This window comes from Coffea eugenioides, chromosome 9 (genome assembly GCF_003713205.1).
Source record: "Coffea eugenioides isolate CCC68of chromosome 9, Ceug_1.0, whole genome shotgun sequence".
Classification (NCBI taxonomy): domain Eukaryota; kingdom Viridiplantae; phylum Streptophyta; class Magnoliopsida; order Gentianales; family Rubiaceae; genus Coffea; species Coffea eugenioides.
Window position 1 is genome coordinate 2179490 of NC_040043.1, and position 17641 is coordinate 2197130.

A 17641-nucleotide genomic window follows, 5' to 3' on the forward strand; every position below is an offset into this window, starting at 1 on the left:
TTCCACCTTCTCTTGGGAGAAAGAAAAAGCTTAATACTTGACCCTGTTACGATGATAAGAGCTCCTTACTTTTCAAAACTAGAAACGTATTCTTTTCAGATCCAAAGGCCCGTCTTGAACGTCACTTGTTTTAGACTTCTAGCAAATGAGTTAATTGTTCAACCAGTTGGTGGCCACCACCGAGCTTTTAAGGCTTGGTGGGGCTTGCTTCCCACCAGTTTTCATGTTATGTGGCTCTCTAAAAAATTTCAGATGAACGTATGGTGCATCTGTTTGGTTCGATAGTGGTTCAGTTCTCGTCGATCTTCCATTGATCCAGTTGAGCCCTCTTAGAATAGGTTAGAGTAGGAATAGAAATAGATGTAGAGTAGACTATTATCGACTGTCGAAAAAAAAAGTTAATTATTCGTCTCAGAATACTGTGCTGTCACATGCTTCACCAAAAGAAAAGAACAGAAAGAGAAAGAATTTTAGCACAATTTGTTAAAGTAAAGAAGAAACCTTCTGCTCATATTAAGAAATATTGTGCAAGCAAAGATGAGTAGTTAATTGTTGTGTAGATAGTATTGCCCTATATCTCTGTGTGGATCCTGATGGGGGAATGAGTAATGAGTTTAAACATGGTAGACATGCAGTGACACAACAGGCTTCGATACAAAGAAAGGAGAGGGAAAGATAAACGGCAAGAAGAACCTTTTTGCACCATGATCAAAGGGTCCTATCCGAAATTTATCAGAGGCCTCTTCTGCTTTGCTAGTAGTGGGCTATAAAATTATGCCACAAGCAAATCAATTCCATTTTCAAAGAAGAAAAATTGAGTCAGAAGGAAATTCTAACCAAATATGAAATTCTTAAGTAAATTAATTCCCTACAGTCGTCCCTCTCTTGAAGAAAAGAAATATTCGAGTAGGACAGACGAGAAACACTTTAACAATTTCAGACGTGACATTATGTATTTGCTGGCCAGGTTTTGCGAGCACATCATTGATCCGGCACTTCTAAAACAGTTGAATATTTCGTTACTAGCTTGTTCTAGCAAATTTATTTTTTTCAAATGGCTCAAAATATCAAATTTAGTTAACAATTATGGGTCGAGTTTGATCAAATTTTGACCAGTTATGTTGTTGAGAGTACAACTTCAAAACAAAATCTGATGCATTGCCGTCCTGGCCGAGCCCTCTAAAGGACTCCCGGAAATTCCAAAGTTGGAAGAACAAAGACAGCAAATTCCAACAAAGAAGATGCACCCAAAAGAAGAAACAAAATGATAAAGATAAAGGGTATAGGAATTCTTGGTTCGGGGAGTATATTATGCAAGCCCACAAGACGTACGTAAGTATTATTATTGTACAAAGTAGATGGGAATAATATTAGAAACCTCCTTTCTCATAATAATACTCAATTTTCCTGAAAATTTTAAAATCTCACTTATCTCTCCCATCAGCTTGAAAAGACTAAATATTCCTATCAAAGATAACAAATTGATAACATTATCTTTACTCTTAGTAACTATTTAACCAAAAGACTAGAACAAAATAAAAATTTTAAATTAAAAATATAGATTAAAAAATCTACTAATAGTTCATCTTTCTCTAATCAAATTTGTGGTGGGACAGTAAAGGATGTGGGTAAATTAAATTTAGTCAAAATCGACCATTTAGGAGGATTTTGATGAGCCATTAACACCTTAAAATTTTTCAAGGACAGTTATAAGGAAGTCAAGAAATTTTTTAAGGAAATATGTTTTAACACATGATGTAGTTTAAATTGTACTGAAAACTAAAATAATCTCTTCATATGTGTGGTTTGTAATATAAATCCTACTTAGAGAAAAAAATAACTTTATAAATAAGTTAGAATTAAAAAATAATCAAAAAATAATCTGATGACCAAATATATATCTAAGATATCCCTTTTTTCTTTTTATTAAACATTATGTGTTATATTAGGTAATAGTTATTGTGCATCTATAAAATTACTTATTATTGCATTTATAATTGCTCATATTTTCATATTTTTACTTTTTAACATTATTTTATTTTTTATTGTCATTGTAAACTTCATGAGTAATATAGCGTAAGGGTAGTATATATTAGAACAAAAGTTTTATCTTTTTTGCATTTCCTCTAAAGGAATTAAAATGTTATAAGAAATGATAATCCAAGGGAGGTAGGTGAGATTTTAAAAAAAAATCTAAAAGATGCTAAGTGATATAATGAGAAACATTAGAGGAAGTTTCTGAAATTAGATGACTACAACACACGTTATACGTATTAGGTTGCTGGCGGAGTCAAGAAGACAGCTAAACGCCGTACCAAGAAAAAATTAGTACTATTAACCTGCGGTAACGGATTTAACGTACACCTTGACTACGACGCGTTGTCTGGCCTTCAGTCCTGCGATTCGCAACAGTTGTGATTGGCGTCAGGAGATATGATGGACTCTTTATGCTTTAGCTAGCTAGCCCAGCCATGGTCAAAGACTCAAAGCTAAGCATATTTTTCCCTACGAATATGTTCTGATTTCCCAGCCAGATTTAGGCTGCATCCTGCATCTGCATGGATGTACTTTAGACAGGTCCGAATATCACACGGACATTTTTTTTCTATGTTCTTTTGGGGTCAACTCGAAGCAAGAATAGAAATGGAAAAAGCTTTTAATTCTTCTTTGCCTGTTTTCTGGTAAGAAAACTTCAAGGCCTAAATTGGGAGTTTAGAACAGGAGGGAAAAGAAAGGAATGATAAAGTTGTGGCCGTTGTAGTCTAGAAGCATGTGGGATAGTCTTCACAAGGTTTGATGAAGTTTCAATGACAATAGAATAGTGTGTAGTAGCACTTTTTTTGTAGGTGAATTTTACATGAAGGAGTTTAAGTGAACGTACAAGATAAAGAGGTTCTTTTAATCTTTCTTTATTCTTCCTTAATATTTGATGAGTTCTGAACTATATAGTACACTAGCACTGCGGAGTAGTTTCCCCTTTTTTTTTCCCCTTCTTCTTACCTTCTGAAGTTGTATACCATGGAGTAGTTTTGATGAATTTGAAGGAATATAAGGGTACGTAAGGACAGTCCGGCTTCAGTATCCCCAAAAACTATAGGCTAAAAAAGGCCAAACAAAAAAAATCACTCAAAGAAATCGCTCTGGATCCCACTCTTCACTCTCCACTGCTTTTTTTTTAATCATCATTTGTCTACCCTAAATCTATTTTAAGGAGAAGGGTCCAATTGAACCTATGAGATAACCGACAGGACTGAATCAATATCGGATCAAACAGATACACTACGTATTCGTATGAATTTAAATCATTCAAATGATAAGTCATATATTATGTTTGAACTCTCGATCTCCCATCCCATCAAGCCTGTACTCTCCACTGCTTGACTGTTCTTATCTCTTACCACTCTAAAACCAACGTGGCCAGCTGTATACCAAAATGGGTTGGCTAATTTGGTAAAATCAGTTAGTCGCAACTGACCATCATCATAACGAAGGAACAATTTGACCCTTTCTTTAAGCAGGAGGGATGTGTGTGTGCCACAGTGTTTTGTGTAGAGTAGACTTGATAAATCATTATTATTAGAGGTTTGTAAGACAGTAAAGACTAAAGAGTATGGATGACCATGAGGAGTACTGAGGACAGTGAAAGGGGTGCCCTCATGGGTCTGAGTTGGCCATCCAAAAGGTCATCCCATTGTGCCCAAAACAACATAAAGAAATTAGATACTACTACAAATTAAGGCAACAATCAAGGCAAAACAGAAGGGGACATATCATACAAATTGAGTTGCGAATTGGGTAGGGATGCCGAGGGGTGTGCGTGTGGGATTGACAAATTGAGCTGGCAAGCTCATATGCAGGCAAGAAATGACGGTGAGGACGTGGGCTTTGTGTGGTGGTCTTGTGGGCGCTGCTGGCTGGCTGGCTGGCTCTGGAATGTGAAGGGAATAATTCACAGTTCTTATACACAGGAGGGAGAGACACCTGTATAACATTCTCCATGCGATGCTGTAATTGCCACCACCTTTTCTTGATAATTGATTGACATCTTCACTTCTCACGTGCATTCGTACCAAAACAAGAAGTGTCCTTCCAGTGAATAAGACCACCGTGCATCGGATACAATTACTTTTCCTGTTAATTGGTTGCCTAGCCCGTCGATCTCAGATGGGATATAACAACATCTTTTCTTATTTGGTTGATTTGTTGCCTTAGAGACTTTTACTAGGATAAATTAGTAAACTACCGCTAACAGCATCATGGCAGCACAGCTTTCTTGAAAGGTTCAGTCAGAAGAATTAAAAACTGGAAATTCGATGTGTTCACTGCAACTAAAATTCAGCCCAGCCCTGCCCGCAGCACAATTTGCCTTCGGATACTCTCACTTCTGGATTTGGTGCGAAGTGAGAAATGCCATTCGAGGATCAATTTATGGTCTTGATTGCTCCAGCCTTTTTAAGTTTTGTCCGAACAAAACTGGCAAATCATGTAATGTAGGGATCATGACACAGATTTTTTGGACTCTGATATTAGCAACCTCATTCTAATTGTATTCAACGGCAGTGTTTGCGCGTTGACTAATGAACTTTACTAGGTTTCAACGGTCCCAAAATTTTTTAGTGGTAGCCTTATCAAAATCAAATGCTTCCCCCCCTTTTTCTTTCAAATTGCAACCCAGCTATTGCTTCCTGTGCCACGACTAATAACTAAGGACAAATCTTAGTGCCACAACACACACACTTAATTAACACCATCAATCATGGCCGAACCAGCAAATACTGGATGGAGAAAGTCACCCACAAGGAGAATGACTCTTTCCAATTCACACGGAAACATTGGTTTTCATGACCTCCAAATTTTCAAAATCATAAATCGGAACCTAGACTGCAGAAAAAGAAAGAGAGGGTTGAAGAAATATGTCCACAATTTTACTTCTACAATAAAAAAAAATTAGAAACAAATACTCACCAAATCAATCAATTATATGCAGGTTGTTACCTCACGCAAGGATTCCAAACAGTCCTATAGGTAAAACGTAGAAATGCATTTTTTTTTTTGGGGAAGAATTTTCAGAAAAAGCTTGGACTAGTAACAGATAACTGACGATGAGAAGGCCGTACCTCAGGAGGCTACAATAAGATTTTCAATCGGTTACTAAAACGCATTCCGAGCAAACAGAAGACAGCAAGCAATTGACAAGAATTTATAGTTGCCATGAAAATTACCAAAATACCACAAACCTTCTATTAACTTCACTATAATAAAATGTCCAAAGGCAAACTAGAACCTATTCAGATATTGTCCAAAGCCATTTTTTTTTGTAAGATATTCCACATATCTCCCTTTAGGATTACACAGGTAAACTAAATATAGCAGGGAAAAAAAAAATCAAAATACTCCTCTGAGAGCAGATGCCACGTAAGGTGCCAAGTAGACAGTCAGTTTCCACGAGGTGCCATCCCATTGTGCAGTGACTGGCATCAATGAAGGAGGAGTACGACTCTTGCTACAGGTATATCATCCATAAGACATTTACAAGATGGTCTGATGACTACAAAATTCCAGAAGTAGGGGAAAAAAATTAACAACTCCACAGGCTAATCAACAGCATATACATCTTTATTTTCTATTCTTTCAAATCTGGAGCAAATATATAACTAAAAGAAAGAAAAATTTGTTTCCCCTTTAAAGAGCAATTTGACAATACATTGGATGGGGAAGTAATTTGTTAACCTGTAGAGTGTTGTTATACCCCATAAAATGGGAAAGAACAGATAATAGATTTGTTAACCTGTAGAGTGTTGTTATACCCCATAAAATGGGAAAGAACAGATAATAGATTTGTTAACCCGTAGAGTGTTGTTATTCCCGTTGCTTGGGAGTCTGAGTGTTTAGGGCATGGAAGTCTATGACACTCATGGAGCATTGCATCACAGGGATTCCTAAGTTCTTCAACCACAGTTAAGTATGTCAAGCATTATGACAGCTGGTATATCCAACACCTTTTCTTCCTTATTGGACTTGGTAACAACCATCTCCAAGAAACCAAAAACTGCACACACTCATTGCCAACTGAAGGGACAACCAACATTGGACTGGTTAATTGGATTCAAACCATTTCTTGAGGTGGGTTAGAAAGGAACAACAACATTGGAAGCGATGAAAGATTATAGGATAGAAAAGTAGGGCATTGTGGTTACAATGCACTAAACGTTGAGATTTTGCTAGTTACATGTTTGATATTGCTGAATAGAATCTATATATCTCATACAGAATGGGACCATCAGACTGTGGGCACATCAAATGAAGCCATAAAGCACAACTAGAAAATACCACAAGTACATAACAAGCAGCCAGGGCATGTGGGATGTAGATGGTTTTCTAAAGAGCATCAAATGCTGCTTGGAGAAGCCTAGTCAGTGAAATGAAAAATGCAGAAATACTAGGATAGAGAAACTTTCAAGAAGTGACTAGCAAAATAGAGAAACTAAATACTTTTTTGAATCAAGAAGCCACCTAAAAAGCATAAACAATTACTCTTTGTTTCAACACTGACCTTATCTGAGACGAAAAACCACGGAAGCTAATTAATTTGTCCACTCGTTCAAGATAAACATTTACACTTTTCCTCGGTAATCCACTATTGCTAAATAAGAAGGTGAATCTAACTTGTCTCAACCAAATTAGCTATACCTTCCAAATGCACGCCTTTACATCTAATTAAATCTTGCATTAAAGATGTAACAACACAAGCTGAATAGACTGAAGACAGAATCCATGGAAAAAAAAAACTTTGGATTTGAACACATAATAGTTGATCCACAAGGGCAAAGGTCCAAACTGACACTGGTAAAAGAAACAAGGCGGAATGAAACCAAACAGCATACAATTTAAACCTTCAGACTTCAAAAGAAGGCAGATCCTATTTTCAGTCATCTGTAGCTTTGTAAAAGATATAGAAATGTAATACACGAAAAACAACCACTTCGCAAAAGAGAAAACTCACCAACATCTTAAACTTGAGAATTTGCATAACCCACATGTGTGTAAGAGAGCTGCATGATGAGCCCAGATAGGCCAAAATCAACAACAATGAAAATAATAATAAAATTGCTCGACCTATTGAAAGTACTACAGTAGAAAATAATCCACGCATATCGCTCACCTCGGCATTAGAGCCCATCTGAGTTCCAACTGTATTAGAAACTCCATCTCCACCCCTAGCAGGTACCCTGGTGTCACCCTAGCAATAGGTATTTTATCATCATTAACTGTTGAATAAAAGGGAAATAAGAAAAACAATTAATGAAAAAGCTATCAGCTAGTTAAGTACCTCTAACTGTAGCACCATGGTTGTACATGTATCAGCCAAGCCCAAAACAACCAGTCATTGAATTAAACAAAGTCAGTTGCTCATCAGTGACAAACAAAATACACCAAATTCTAAGACCAAAAGAAAGTAAATCCTGCAAAAGTACATTAAACAAGATATATAAAGTGAAATATTCGCCATTTATTTTCATTTATACAGCTAATGACACCATAGACAAGTCAAGAGCCATAAGTCTTTCGTTGCTCCAAAAACTTAAAGAGATAAACAAGAAACCAGACAAAGCAATCACAACTAGAAAAATAAAAGGAATTGCATACCTCCCTGTATCGAGCCAGATATGCTTTCAGTGGTTCTATGTAATCCTCAAACCCTAAAGTTGCCATTGCCCAAAGCAGATCATCACCATTTATGGTTTTCCTTTTCTCTTTCTGACACTTGTCACTTGCTCTGCGCAACAGAAGGTATGAGAAAGAAACAAAACAAGCAAACCAAACCTATATCAAAATGACTTTTCAGACACCACCAAAGCATTTTTTATTGTTCATTAAAAAGAAGCAATAGCATGCCAAAGTGAAGCTCATAAAATTACATCAATAGCAAACTGTGAGATCTAATTCTAACAGGTATATAATTTCAAGTAGTTACTGCATCAGTATACAAACACATTTGTTCATTCAGGTGAACTTGGGTTGTCAAATTTCTACATCTTCAGAAAGAAATGTAATCAGGACCCTGTTATACTACATGTTTCTACCTAAAATCTAAAAACAACAAACAAACGTCAAACCCTCACAAACTTCAGTGGCTCAAGTTAAATTTGCAGAACAAAATATTACAACTTTGTGCATGAAAAGGTTTTCCTACAAAAGTAACTGAGTTCAAAGGGGAAATCTTATATGCGTATGCAGTCTTAATTAATCACACACCATATCTTGATTCTTGAGTTCTTTTGAATTGTTTCCGCTCAGCCAAAATTAGATTCCATAAGCCAAAAACCAGTAACAGACAACAAAAATGGCAAAGATTCAAAATTTTCTAGTTTCTGAATTAACATCCTAAAAAATTTCTCAAATTAGAGAAGTTCTACAATACTACTGTAATAAACTTTCTTCATTAATCAACTTAATAATCACAATCATGCAGACATAGTGATAACAGCAGTAAATATCACATATCTACTACAAATTTTAACAAACAAAATGAAAAATCATACTCGCTTGTGATGAAGCTGATGAATTCGGACACGCATTCCTGAACAGTATCCTTAGCATCCTTTGCAATCTTGCCGTTAGCAGGCAAGGCCTTCTTCATTATGCGTCCAATGTTGGCAATCGGGAGAAAACGGTCCTGCTCCCGAACGTTCGACTGAGGGCTCTGCTCGCCCCCGCTCTCAACGCCGCCACCACCAGGACTCACAGGAGGAGCTTCAGCCATCTCCACTAAAACCCTAGCCCTTGCCCTAAAACCAAAAAAAAATTCACCCCAAAAATTTCACACATTCACACAAAACGACAAAATGCCAGATCATTCAAGTCTTCGCCTTATTCATCATACATCAAAATGAACAGGAAAAAGATAAAGAACCTAATCCCTTTGATGATCGTCCACGTTGACTGTGTGTATTGTGTGTGAAGATTGAGAACGGCGACTGTGTGAAGAATCACTTACCAGGGGGTTGAAAGAGAGGTCGATGGGGTGGCGGGGGTTTGGGAGAAGTTCGTATTTGGCGCGAGAGATGGGGATTGGTTGATGGAGATGATGGTTTAGAGTTGATTTTGGTGAGAGGAAGGGAAGGGGTAATCGGACGATGGAGAAGAGGGGAGAGCTGAAACAGGAGCCTGCCTAAGCTGCTTCTGATTTCGAGATGGTGTGTTAAAAAAAAAAAAAAAAGAAATGTACTACAAATGGGGGTCGTATTTATAGTAGTAGTAAAATGCAAGTAGTTGTTTGAATTGACTCTCTAGCTCATACACAATTGAAAAGATACATTCATACTATCTGATACAACAATAACTCTATACACATTCACTCACAAAAAAAAAAAAAAAAAACTATTTATGGTATCTATTATATGTGGGTTTTACCACTTCAATTGGAAAACATAAAAAGCAGTTTGTGTAGAAAAGTAGCTATTTACCTCTCAATCTTTTAATAGAATCTTGATAGCAAGTAGATCTTTTAATGGAAATTATTTAACCAAAAGATTTAAGTGGTTCACAGCACATTCACTACTAGATAATGAAAAATGATGCCTTGCCTAAATTGGGGATAGTTGGTAATGATGATGGTGATATGGCCAGTTTCACCAGCATTAGCCCTGTAGCAGAAAGTAGAAACTATAAAGAAACTGCGATGTAGAAAAGCCAGTTTTAGTGGCCTCAAGTATGAAGAAATCAGTTTCAGTAATGGTTTCCACAAGAAAATATGCAAAAGGAACAATACAGAAATGCTAAAATGTTTTAGAAACAACTCCAGATTAACCAATGAAAAATTGCACTAAAAGTAAAACTGGTACGAGTAGTATATTGACATTAACTGCATGTTTTTCAGTACGGTGGTGACCATAAATTTGTGTGATCGATAAACATTGTATATGCATGGATCTTTTGGACGTAGGGCAGCGGTGGTTGTACATGCATGTTTTCTGGACGTAGGGCAGATCAACTGTCCCTGAACAGTGTAATATTTTTTGAATGTTTTGTAATTTTATGTTAATTTCGTGTACATCCTTACAACAGAGGTGTGATATTTTGTTACTGTTCATGTGGATCTCATATGTAATAGTTGCGTTTCTGTTGTTAACTTTTACAAGTAATTCACTTACATCTTGTTCAAAAAATGTTACATTGTTCTGAATAGTTATTACTGACAACTGTCTAGGCCCGTATTCGGATATATTTGCCTTTTTTAATATTTTGTTTCATATAACAATCTTCGCGGGCCTTTAAATTTGATGTATAAACTTGTATCAAACTGGTTTATTACCACATTCTTCGAATTTGGAACAATCCATGTAAACGTGACACTTAAATTGAGTACTAGGGTCTTTAGGGTTTTGCAGTTCTCTTGATAAGATAATTGTATAGCAATTACATGCTAGAAGTACAATGGTGATTTTTGGTTACGACTCCTTTACAAAATTAGAAGTAGAGCGGCAGTGGACTGGTGATGGATGTCATTAAAAGTGCCGATCCCATTAACGTATTGCCAACACCTCACACTAGCTAGTTTGGGAGATGAGATTTGAACAGAAAAGAAAGGAATAGAAGAGAAAGACTGGATCTCCCACATTTGAGAGTTTTAAGTGAAAGGAAAGGAAAAGAAACCGACGGAATTGGAAGGAGGAAAAAGTAGCTACAGTTTAAAAAAAATTTCCGGCCCAAATCGGGCAGAAAGCAAAGGAAAGCACGGAAAGGCAGCAAAAAGTTTTTTAAATTGCCCATTCTACCCCTAAAAAGCTGTTGAATGAAATATTTATTTACTTATGTGTCCAAAATCACTTCTTTTCTTTCATAAACTCCCAAACAACATTAAAACCTCTTCCTTTCTTTTCTTATCTTTTCTTTTCTCTCATAACTTAACCTTTCTCTTCCTTTCTTTTCTATCCTCAACTCACAAACTAGCTATAGTTTTACCACCCAAGAAGAGTTCGTGACATCCTAAACTTCTAAATATACTATTAGCAAATTATGATTATCTGAAAAGTAAATTTGATGTCAGACCAACGATTGGATCATAAAAGAAGATTTCTTGACATAACAAATCACTTAATAAATGGAATTCGTATCACTAGAATAACTATAGTTACACAATAGGGTTTAGGTTCATGCGCGCCCACGTTTGACCAATTTTTAGTGACTGCATATCATCAAAAGTTAGGTGTTTAAAATACTTAGAAAATTTTTGATAAAAAACTACTAATTATTTCCTGTGATTAAATTAGGCTAACCGCCTATTTTTCTAAAATAACTAAGACTCCTAAAATTAAATCCCGAGATGAAAACTCAAAATTTGTTTTTTCGGAGGGAAAGTTGATATTTTATTCATTAAAAATTTGGTCTTGAGACTATTTTTATTGAATCCAAATGGCATTACATGTAAATAAGTCCTGAATGCTAGTAATTTGAATTACCTATGGCTTGAACACAATTTATTCAAGCATGAAGGACCAATGTACAAATAACAAATAATTTCGCCACCTCCCTTCTAGTAGCAACACGTGTCAGACGCGTGTTGCATAACTTGATACATTCATGTAGCAATACTTGACACATGTCATGTAAACTGATACGTGTCATAATTCTATGATAACACATGTCATTCAAGTCGACATGTGTCATGACCTTATAATATGTGTCGCAATTTCATCTCCTCTTAAGATGCTAGTTGGAGCATATATCAGGCCAAATATATCAGCAGTATACCTGGTTACTATACTGATATCCTATGTTATAAAGGAATGTATTTGGTTTGATTTGTAGGGGACATTTTAAAGTAGAAGGTGTAAAGGAGGAGAACGATGCACATATAGACGAGACCCTTAACACCGGTGGTCTAACTGATTGTGAGGTATGAGGTGCAGTCACGCTTCATTGTTGCAGATTACACGGTTTATTCAGACCAACTGGAGGTTGAGCCTTTTCACAACTTTTCAGTTGCATAAAGTATGTGGGCAGTTGCACATTTAGCAGAATCTGGTAATGGTGAATTATTGCTCATAAAAGACTTCTTGATGTCTATTCTGGAATGTACTAGGAAAATGCTGCTGCAGATCTGATGTATCTTCAAACAAGTGACTTCACGGTTGAAGCTATCAACTTAAAGTCGTATAAGGATTGAAAGAGTTCAACTAGTTTGGGGGAGGACCAAGCATTGTCCATAGCCACCAATGGCTCACTATCTCGCAATCAGAAATATGGAATGGAAACCGAATCTATTTTGTAGCAGAGCAGAACAATTCGTGTTACTGGGAAAGTCGATATGTCAACCGGAATCTGGTCCATGGAGCATCCTACAAAATGCAACATAGGATGGTTCACACCAACACTGCACTCCTAGAGCCAGAATGAAACTTAAATTTTCAAAGAAAATGCCATTTTTAGTATTTTTGTAATGCATTGTAGCTACAAAGAGAAAAAGAATGCATAGAAGTTGAATTCATACTATTTTCTTGAGATATTGAGGCCATTGTCTTAGTTCGGTTTGCGTTTTCAGATGGCACAATACACAGAGTCTTAAAATTTTGAGACATTTGCTTCGTACATCTATCTAATCTCTCCCTAAAATGACAAACAGGGAGAAAGCCAGACATGTACTAAGATCATGAGACCACCCTATTCATCAGTATTGCATAAAATCATAAGATGGTATAATATCCATAAATGGCATCTGAGTCGTACATGTCTGTCGAGAAGATCATAACACCACAGTATTCATCAGATTTGTCAAGCATTGAATCTCATAGTGGCCACCATCATATATGGTAATTCTGATACTCCATTTCCCTCTCACAGCTTACAGATGTATGCAGCCTTTTGATAACCCATTATAAACGTGTTCTTAGCTTTTAATATGTTGCCTCATCGTTGTTCCCTCGACCATGCAAGAGTATCAGTCTTTGCATAAAGCAACTGGGTATGCTTCAAATCCTGCTATTTCCATTACCTCCTTCTGTTCAAAGTCAACAAACAGTAAATGTGACTACCTAATCCAGGAAAGTTGTAGTGGTTCTACAGGGTTCTAGTTTTAGGTTACTTGACAATTTCCTGATGTGCTAATGTTATTTGTCTTTTGTAAGTTCAAACAACTATTACCACTAGAACTTATTAACAAAAGAATAGCATCTCCACACAGTGGTAAAGTCTTGAATGAAGCATTGGAGTCCCTAAATAATTGTTTGCAGCAGCCTGCGATAGAACGTAATTAAAGGAACCTATTTTTAGCATGCATCTACAATTTGTAATGAGTTCACTACGTCTTAAAAAGAGTATCCTCCATCAGTGTTCATAAGTATTGATGCAACTTTATCATTGCATTGGCATAGTTGCAAAAAATATTTTTTTTGCTCCATAACTCCACTGGCATAATTTTTCAAAAGCATTCCATTTTGATCTAACATTTTACATCAATTATGCATCAGGCTATTCCTTTACTTAATTATACTAGAGCATTTGGAAAGCAAAAGTTACCTGTATTATTGATGTTACCCTCCCGGGAGTGACCTGACATTCCAAAAAATATCAGACAGATAATCAGTTCTTACAGAAATTTAATTTCCTACTCTTCAGTATAAACAAAAGTTCACACACCTCAAATTGTTTCTCCTCCCATCTTATTTCCGTTGAAGTTTTTGATTCCATGGATTTCCATGAACTTGGGACTAGAATTGTCTCTACATGTTCTATAATTCTCAAGCTATCTGCAATACTACTCAAGTTAATACCCTATTTGCAAAACATGATCAACAAAATTTACCATTTGTCATGTAAGTAAATTAATTCACTAATAGATTGCATCCTATATCGGCTCATAAGATGGCAAAAGGTTAGAAGCTAATAATTTCTTTGCAGTAATGCCATTACCATAATATAGTTTCAACTGTTTGGCAAGTTAATCATGTGAGCAAAGAGCAGCTAATCGTGGAAGATAAGAGTGACATCAGAAAGAGTTAGTCTTATCATGAGATTTTCACAGAACAAATTTCTCCATTCCCCAAGCACATGCAAAGAAGATAAAAGAGGGAAAAAGAAACAAACAAGTACAAGTACAAGATATAAGACATTCTTGAATAAAAGCAGCTCCACAGTTCTCATGCTAAGTTTGTGGATAGTTCAAGGCATAGGGAGTTGAATATAGGAATCAGAGTCCATCACCAAAGCAAAATACCCAACACAAGCAACTAGAAATTTTGCTAGCTGCAAGCTCATAACTAGAAGTGGCAAAATGGATATATGGTTAATAAATGGTTTTAGTTAAATGGATAGTGGATCAAATTGATCCAATCCAATTAAAACCATTTAATAAATGGATCTAAATGGATGTCATTTAAATGGATAGTGTAAACCATGATCCATCCATTTATCCATTTACTCTCCCAAATCCTAAATTTAAGATCCAAATGTTTTTTTCCAAAAAATACAGATCCCCAAAATTCTATCCTTAAATCACTTAAAACCTTTTGGTAATAACAAATGGTTGTACATCTACTCTATTTCAGTTCTTCATAAAATTAGTTTAGTTCCAAGAAAATTTAACTGCTGTGGTCAATTTAACCTTTCGTCATTACTTTAAGTATCATTTTGTAAAGTAATGAACAATTAAGAACTGGCTACATTTTTATAACTTTTGAATGAATTGAATACGGCTTTACAGTGAAAAGAAGTTTACGTTTCCAATTTTTTGCACTCCTGTTCAAGAGTGATGTCTTGAATAAAAGTGGAGTTCTAATAAGAAATCTTATGTTATTTGACAAGTAAAATATTTTTATCACATGTGCACGTAGCACCTAAAAATGTATGAAACTCCTTATTATACCATTGATATACAAGCTACCTTATATTACTTAGTAAATTAGGTGTCTTTTTTTTTTGGATAGTTGGGTTAGGTGATAAGGGGAGAGGGATTGCAAGTATGAGGATTTGGAAAAAAAAAAAAGGTATCATTTACATATTTTAACCAATGTTGCGGGGACACTCGTTAGAAAAATTATTTTTATAAATAAAAGAATTAAAAAAATAAAAATTATTTTGACACTGCATGATGCATTCTCGCTTTTTCTTTACTTAAGAATATAAATGTTTGCAATCATTACTACATGAGAGTTTAATTTTAAAAAAAAACAAGAGTAGAGACTAAAATATAATTTTGAAAAGGATGGAAGAAGTCTAGGAACTAGAAGCAAATAAAATGCAATTAATGTTATTGGCAACTTGGCATGTGAGGAAGTTATGAAGGAAAGAATAGGTGGTCTCACAAAATTAATTTGACATATGAGGAAGTTATGAAAAAAAGAATAGATGGTCCCACAATATTTTATCTCACATTTTTATAAATGTGTTTTCTATTTTTTAAGTTAAATGGATGTATATGGATAAGATGGATAATCCATTTAAATCCACCAACATAATTGGATTTAAATGGTTATCCATTTAAAACCATTGAATTTATATGGATCATCCAAAACCATTTAAGGTTGGTTTATATGGATGGATTGGTGGATATGAATCCATTTTGCCACTTCTACTCATAACTGCAGGCTGTATAATAGGATCCAACCTGTTAACTCTAAAATAAAATCATAATATCAGGCAGACTCACTTGTAATGAATGCTTCTCTCCACATGTTATGCTGTGACCATGATGGCGCAACTTCTCTAAACGGGATCCCATTCCTCAAGCATATCCTGCAGAAAGTAAACTCACAAGACATATATGCTGCACAAACTCAAGCCTACAAGACCCATGGTAGAGAAGAATGGCTAAACAGTTTTGGTTCTTATGTTCCAAGAATCTGAAGATTCTGGGACCTCGAAGACAAAAAAGATTTAGTTTGGACCGCTAAAAATCTTAAAAAAGTGTTTGACCACAGATTGTTACCATTAACTTATGATTATGCATGACCAGGTCAACTTTTCTGCACAAACAAGTCCACATTTTGTATGTGCATTATGTATCCCAGATTCAAAATCTCCACAAACATGCATAATGGTTAATTGGTAAGCAATTTTGTAGTTGGAAATAATGTTCCCTAGTGGCATGCAGCACCATATTGGTAAAGTAAAAGCATCCTTAAAAAGACAGAAATAATGTCTACAGCTGACATTTGAAATGATCCATAGATGACTTATTTTCTGCATAAGCACTTATAAATCTTTGAGAAAGAACATACTCAATTATTACTTGGCGTATAACTCCAGGAAGCACACCTTCACTAACAGCAGCTGTCTGTACTTCGACAGATCTTTCATAGTCGAAATCATTCTGCTCATAAATCTCTCCACATTCATCCTGCAGACAGGTTTCACTAGTGGACTAAGTTGAAATATCATATGCCAGCACAAGACTTTCCGATAGTAAGAAAACAAACAGCTAGTTGAAACTGACTTTTGCAAGTCTGTGCTGACTGCAGCAAAGATTCTTCCACAAAGCATTGTTCATATAGAAAGTACCAAATTAGAGTTAATTAGTGCATTTACATTGGACTTTCTTGAAGGGATATAAGATGCTAGTTCCTGCAGTTCCCTTTTTTTGAGATGGTAAATGTATCATGCAAGTCCCAGGCTGGTAGAAAGGCATAACCTCTGAATGGTACAAAATACACTTTTTGGTTCAGTATGTCCAATTCCACCAAGCAAAGAGCTATAGGTTCTACCTTTATGTTGTCATAACAGTTTTCTAGAATAGGACTTTAGGAACCCTTTCATAATGTAACAGGTTCTATTGGATGAATCTTCGATGACTTAAAAGAGAAGGGGGTAAAAAACAAAGAGAATTTGTGAATAGTTGTAAATTGTCAAATTAACATAAACACATAGTTAAGCCAATAAAAAGGGACAATATGGATGAAAGGGTTCTGCACCTAAACTTCCCTTCCATTATCTTATCCAAGATATTTCTTATTACGCTATTGTTTCCAAATTCGAGCAACCAAACGTTGGCCTAACTCAAAAAATTCAGGCAAGAATGAAAATTTAGAATATGTAAAAACTGCACTGGTGGTTCATACAGATAGTAAAGACTTGAATGGAAATCATGCGACAATACTCATCAAATAGGTCTACAGAGTGAACTACAAAAGCGTAACTACATATAACTTGATTAAACAATATCAGCACATTCTACAACTAGTCTAAATGTGGCCTCTCATGCTTGTGTGCTTACTTTTGAAACAAATTTCATAGTCTAAAATGAACAAAAGTTACACTAACATCAGTAAAATTTACAAAAAAGTTGATCCATGCAACCAACTTGAAACTTCAAAATTTCAACTACACACCTTGCCACAAACAACAAAGAAATTCGTTAGGCATCCTTCTAAGATGTGATCACCATTGTTTGACAATAGAAGCTCAGTAGTTGAAGGTGGCCTCAGCTTCTCCAAATCCTTCCTAAGCCTAGCTATAACAAAGTACAAAAAGAACCCCTCATGCACTAAAACATTAGCTTACATGCATTTTGCCATACTAATGTGATCCAAATGCAATAATGGACAATCAGAAAGAATCAATTCAAACATAATTACCTCACCCAATCCGAATACTTTGCATTAGCGATATCCCTACCGCGTCCCACCACAGCTAAACGCGCACCATT

The 17641-nt window shown here is 35.7% G+C and overlaps 2 protein-coding genes across 3 annotated transcripts; both read right to left on the bottom strand.

Moving 5' to 3' along the window:
* Window positions 1-5218: 5218 nt before the first annotated feature.
* LOC113781911 (nuclear transcription factor Y subunit B-1-like) lies at window positions 5219-9207 on the bottom strand. 2 transcript variants are annotated; one of them, XM_027327777.1, is made up of 7 exons: window positions 8999-9207; window positions 8544-8789; window positions 7648-7777; window positions 7331-7336; window positions 7163-7240; window positions 7004-7052; window positions 5219-5503 (listed from the first exon to the last, which is right to left on the bottom strand). In XM_027327777.1, exons 2-6 carry the CDS (start codon window positions 8762-8764, stop codon window positions 7011-7013), a joined length of 477 nt encoding a protein of 158 aa, XP_027183578.1. In that variant the 5' UTR covers window positions 8765-8789; window positions 8999-9207; the 3' UTR covers window positions 5219-5503; window positions 7004-7010. The 2 variants fall into 2 exon arrangements, with proteins under 2 accessions (XP_027183578.1, XP_027183577.1); XM_027327776.1 differs by having other exon boundaries at window positions 5219-5548.
* A 3247-nt stretch (window positions 9208-12454) lies between these two features.
* LOC113783295 lies at window positions 12455-17641 on the bottom strand (the record flags this gene model as incomplete). The annotated part of the gene is made up of 7 exons (XM_027329387.1): window positions 12455-13000; window positions 13519-13551; window positions 13639-13748; window positions 15647-15732; window positions 16218-16336; window positions 17325-17442; window positions 17571-17641. Coding segments are annotated over 7 exons (597 nt in total), but the record flags the coding sequence as incomplete, so codon positions are not given.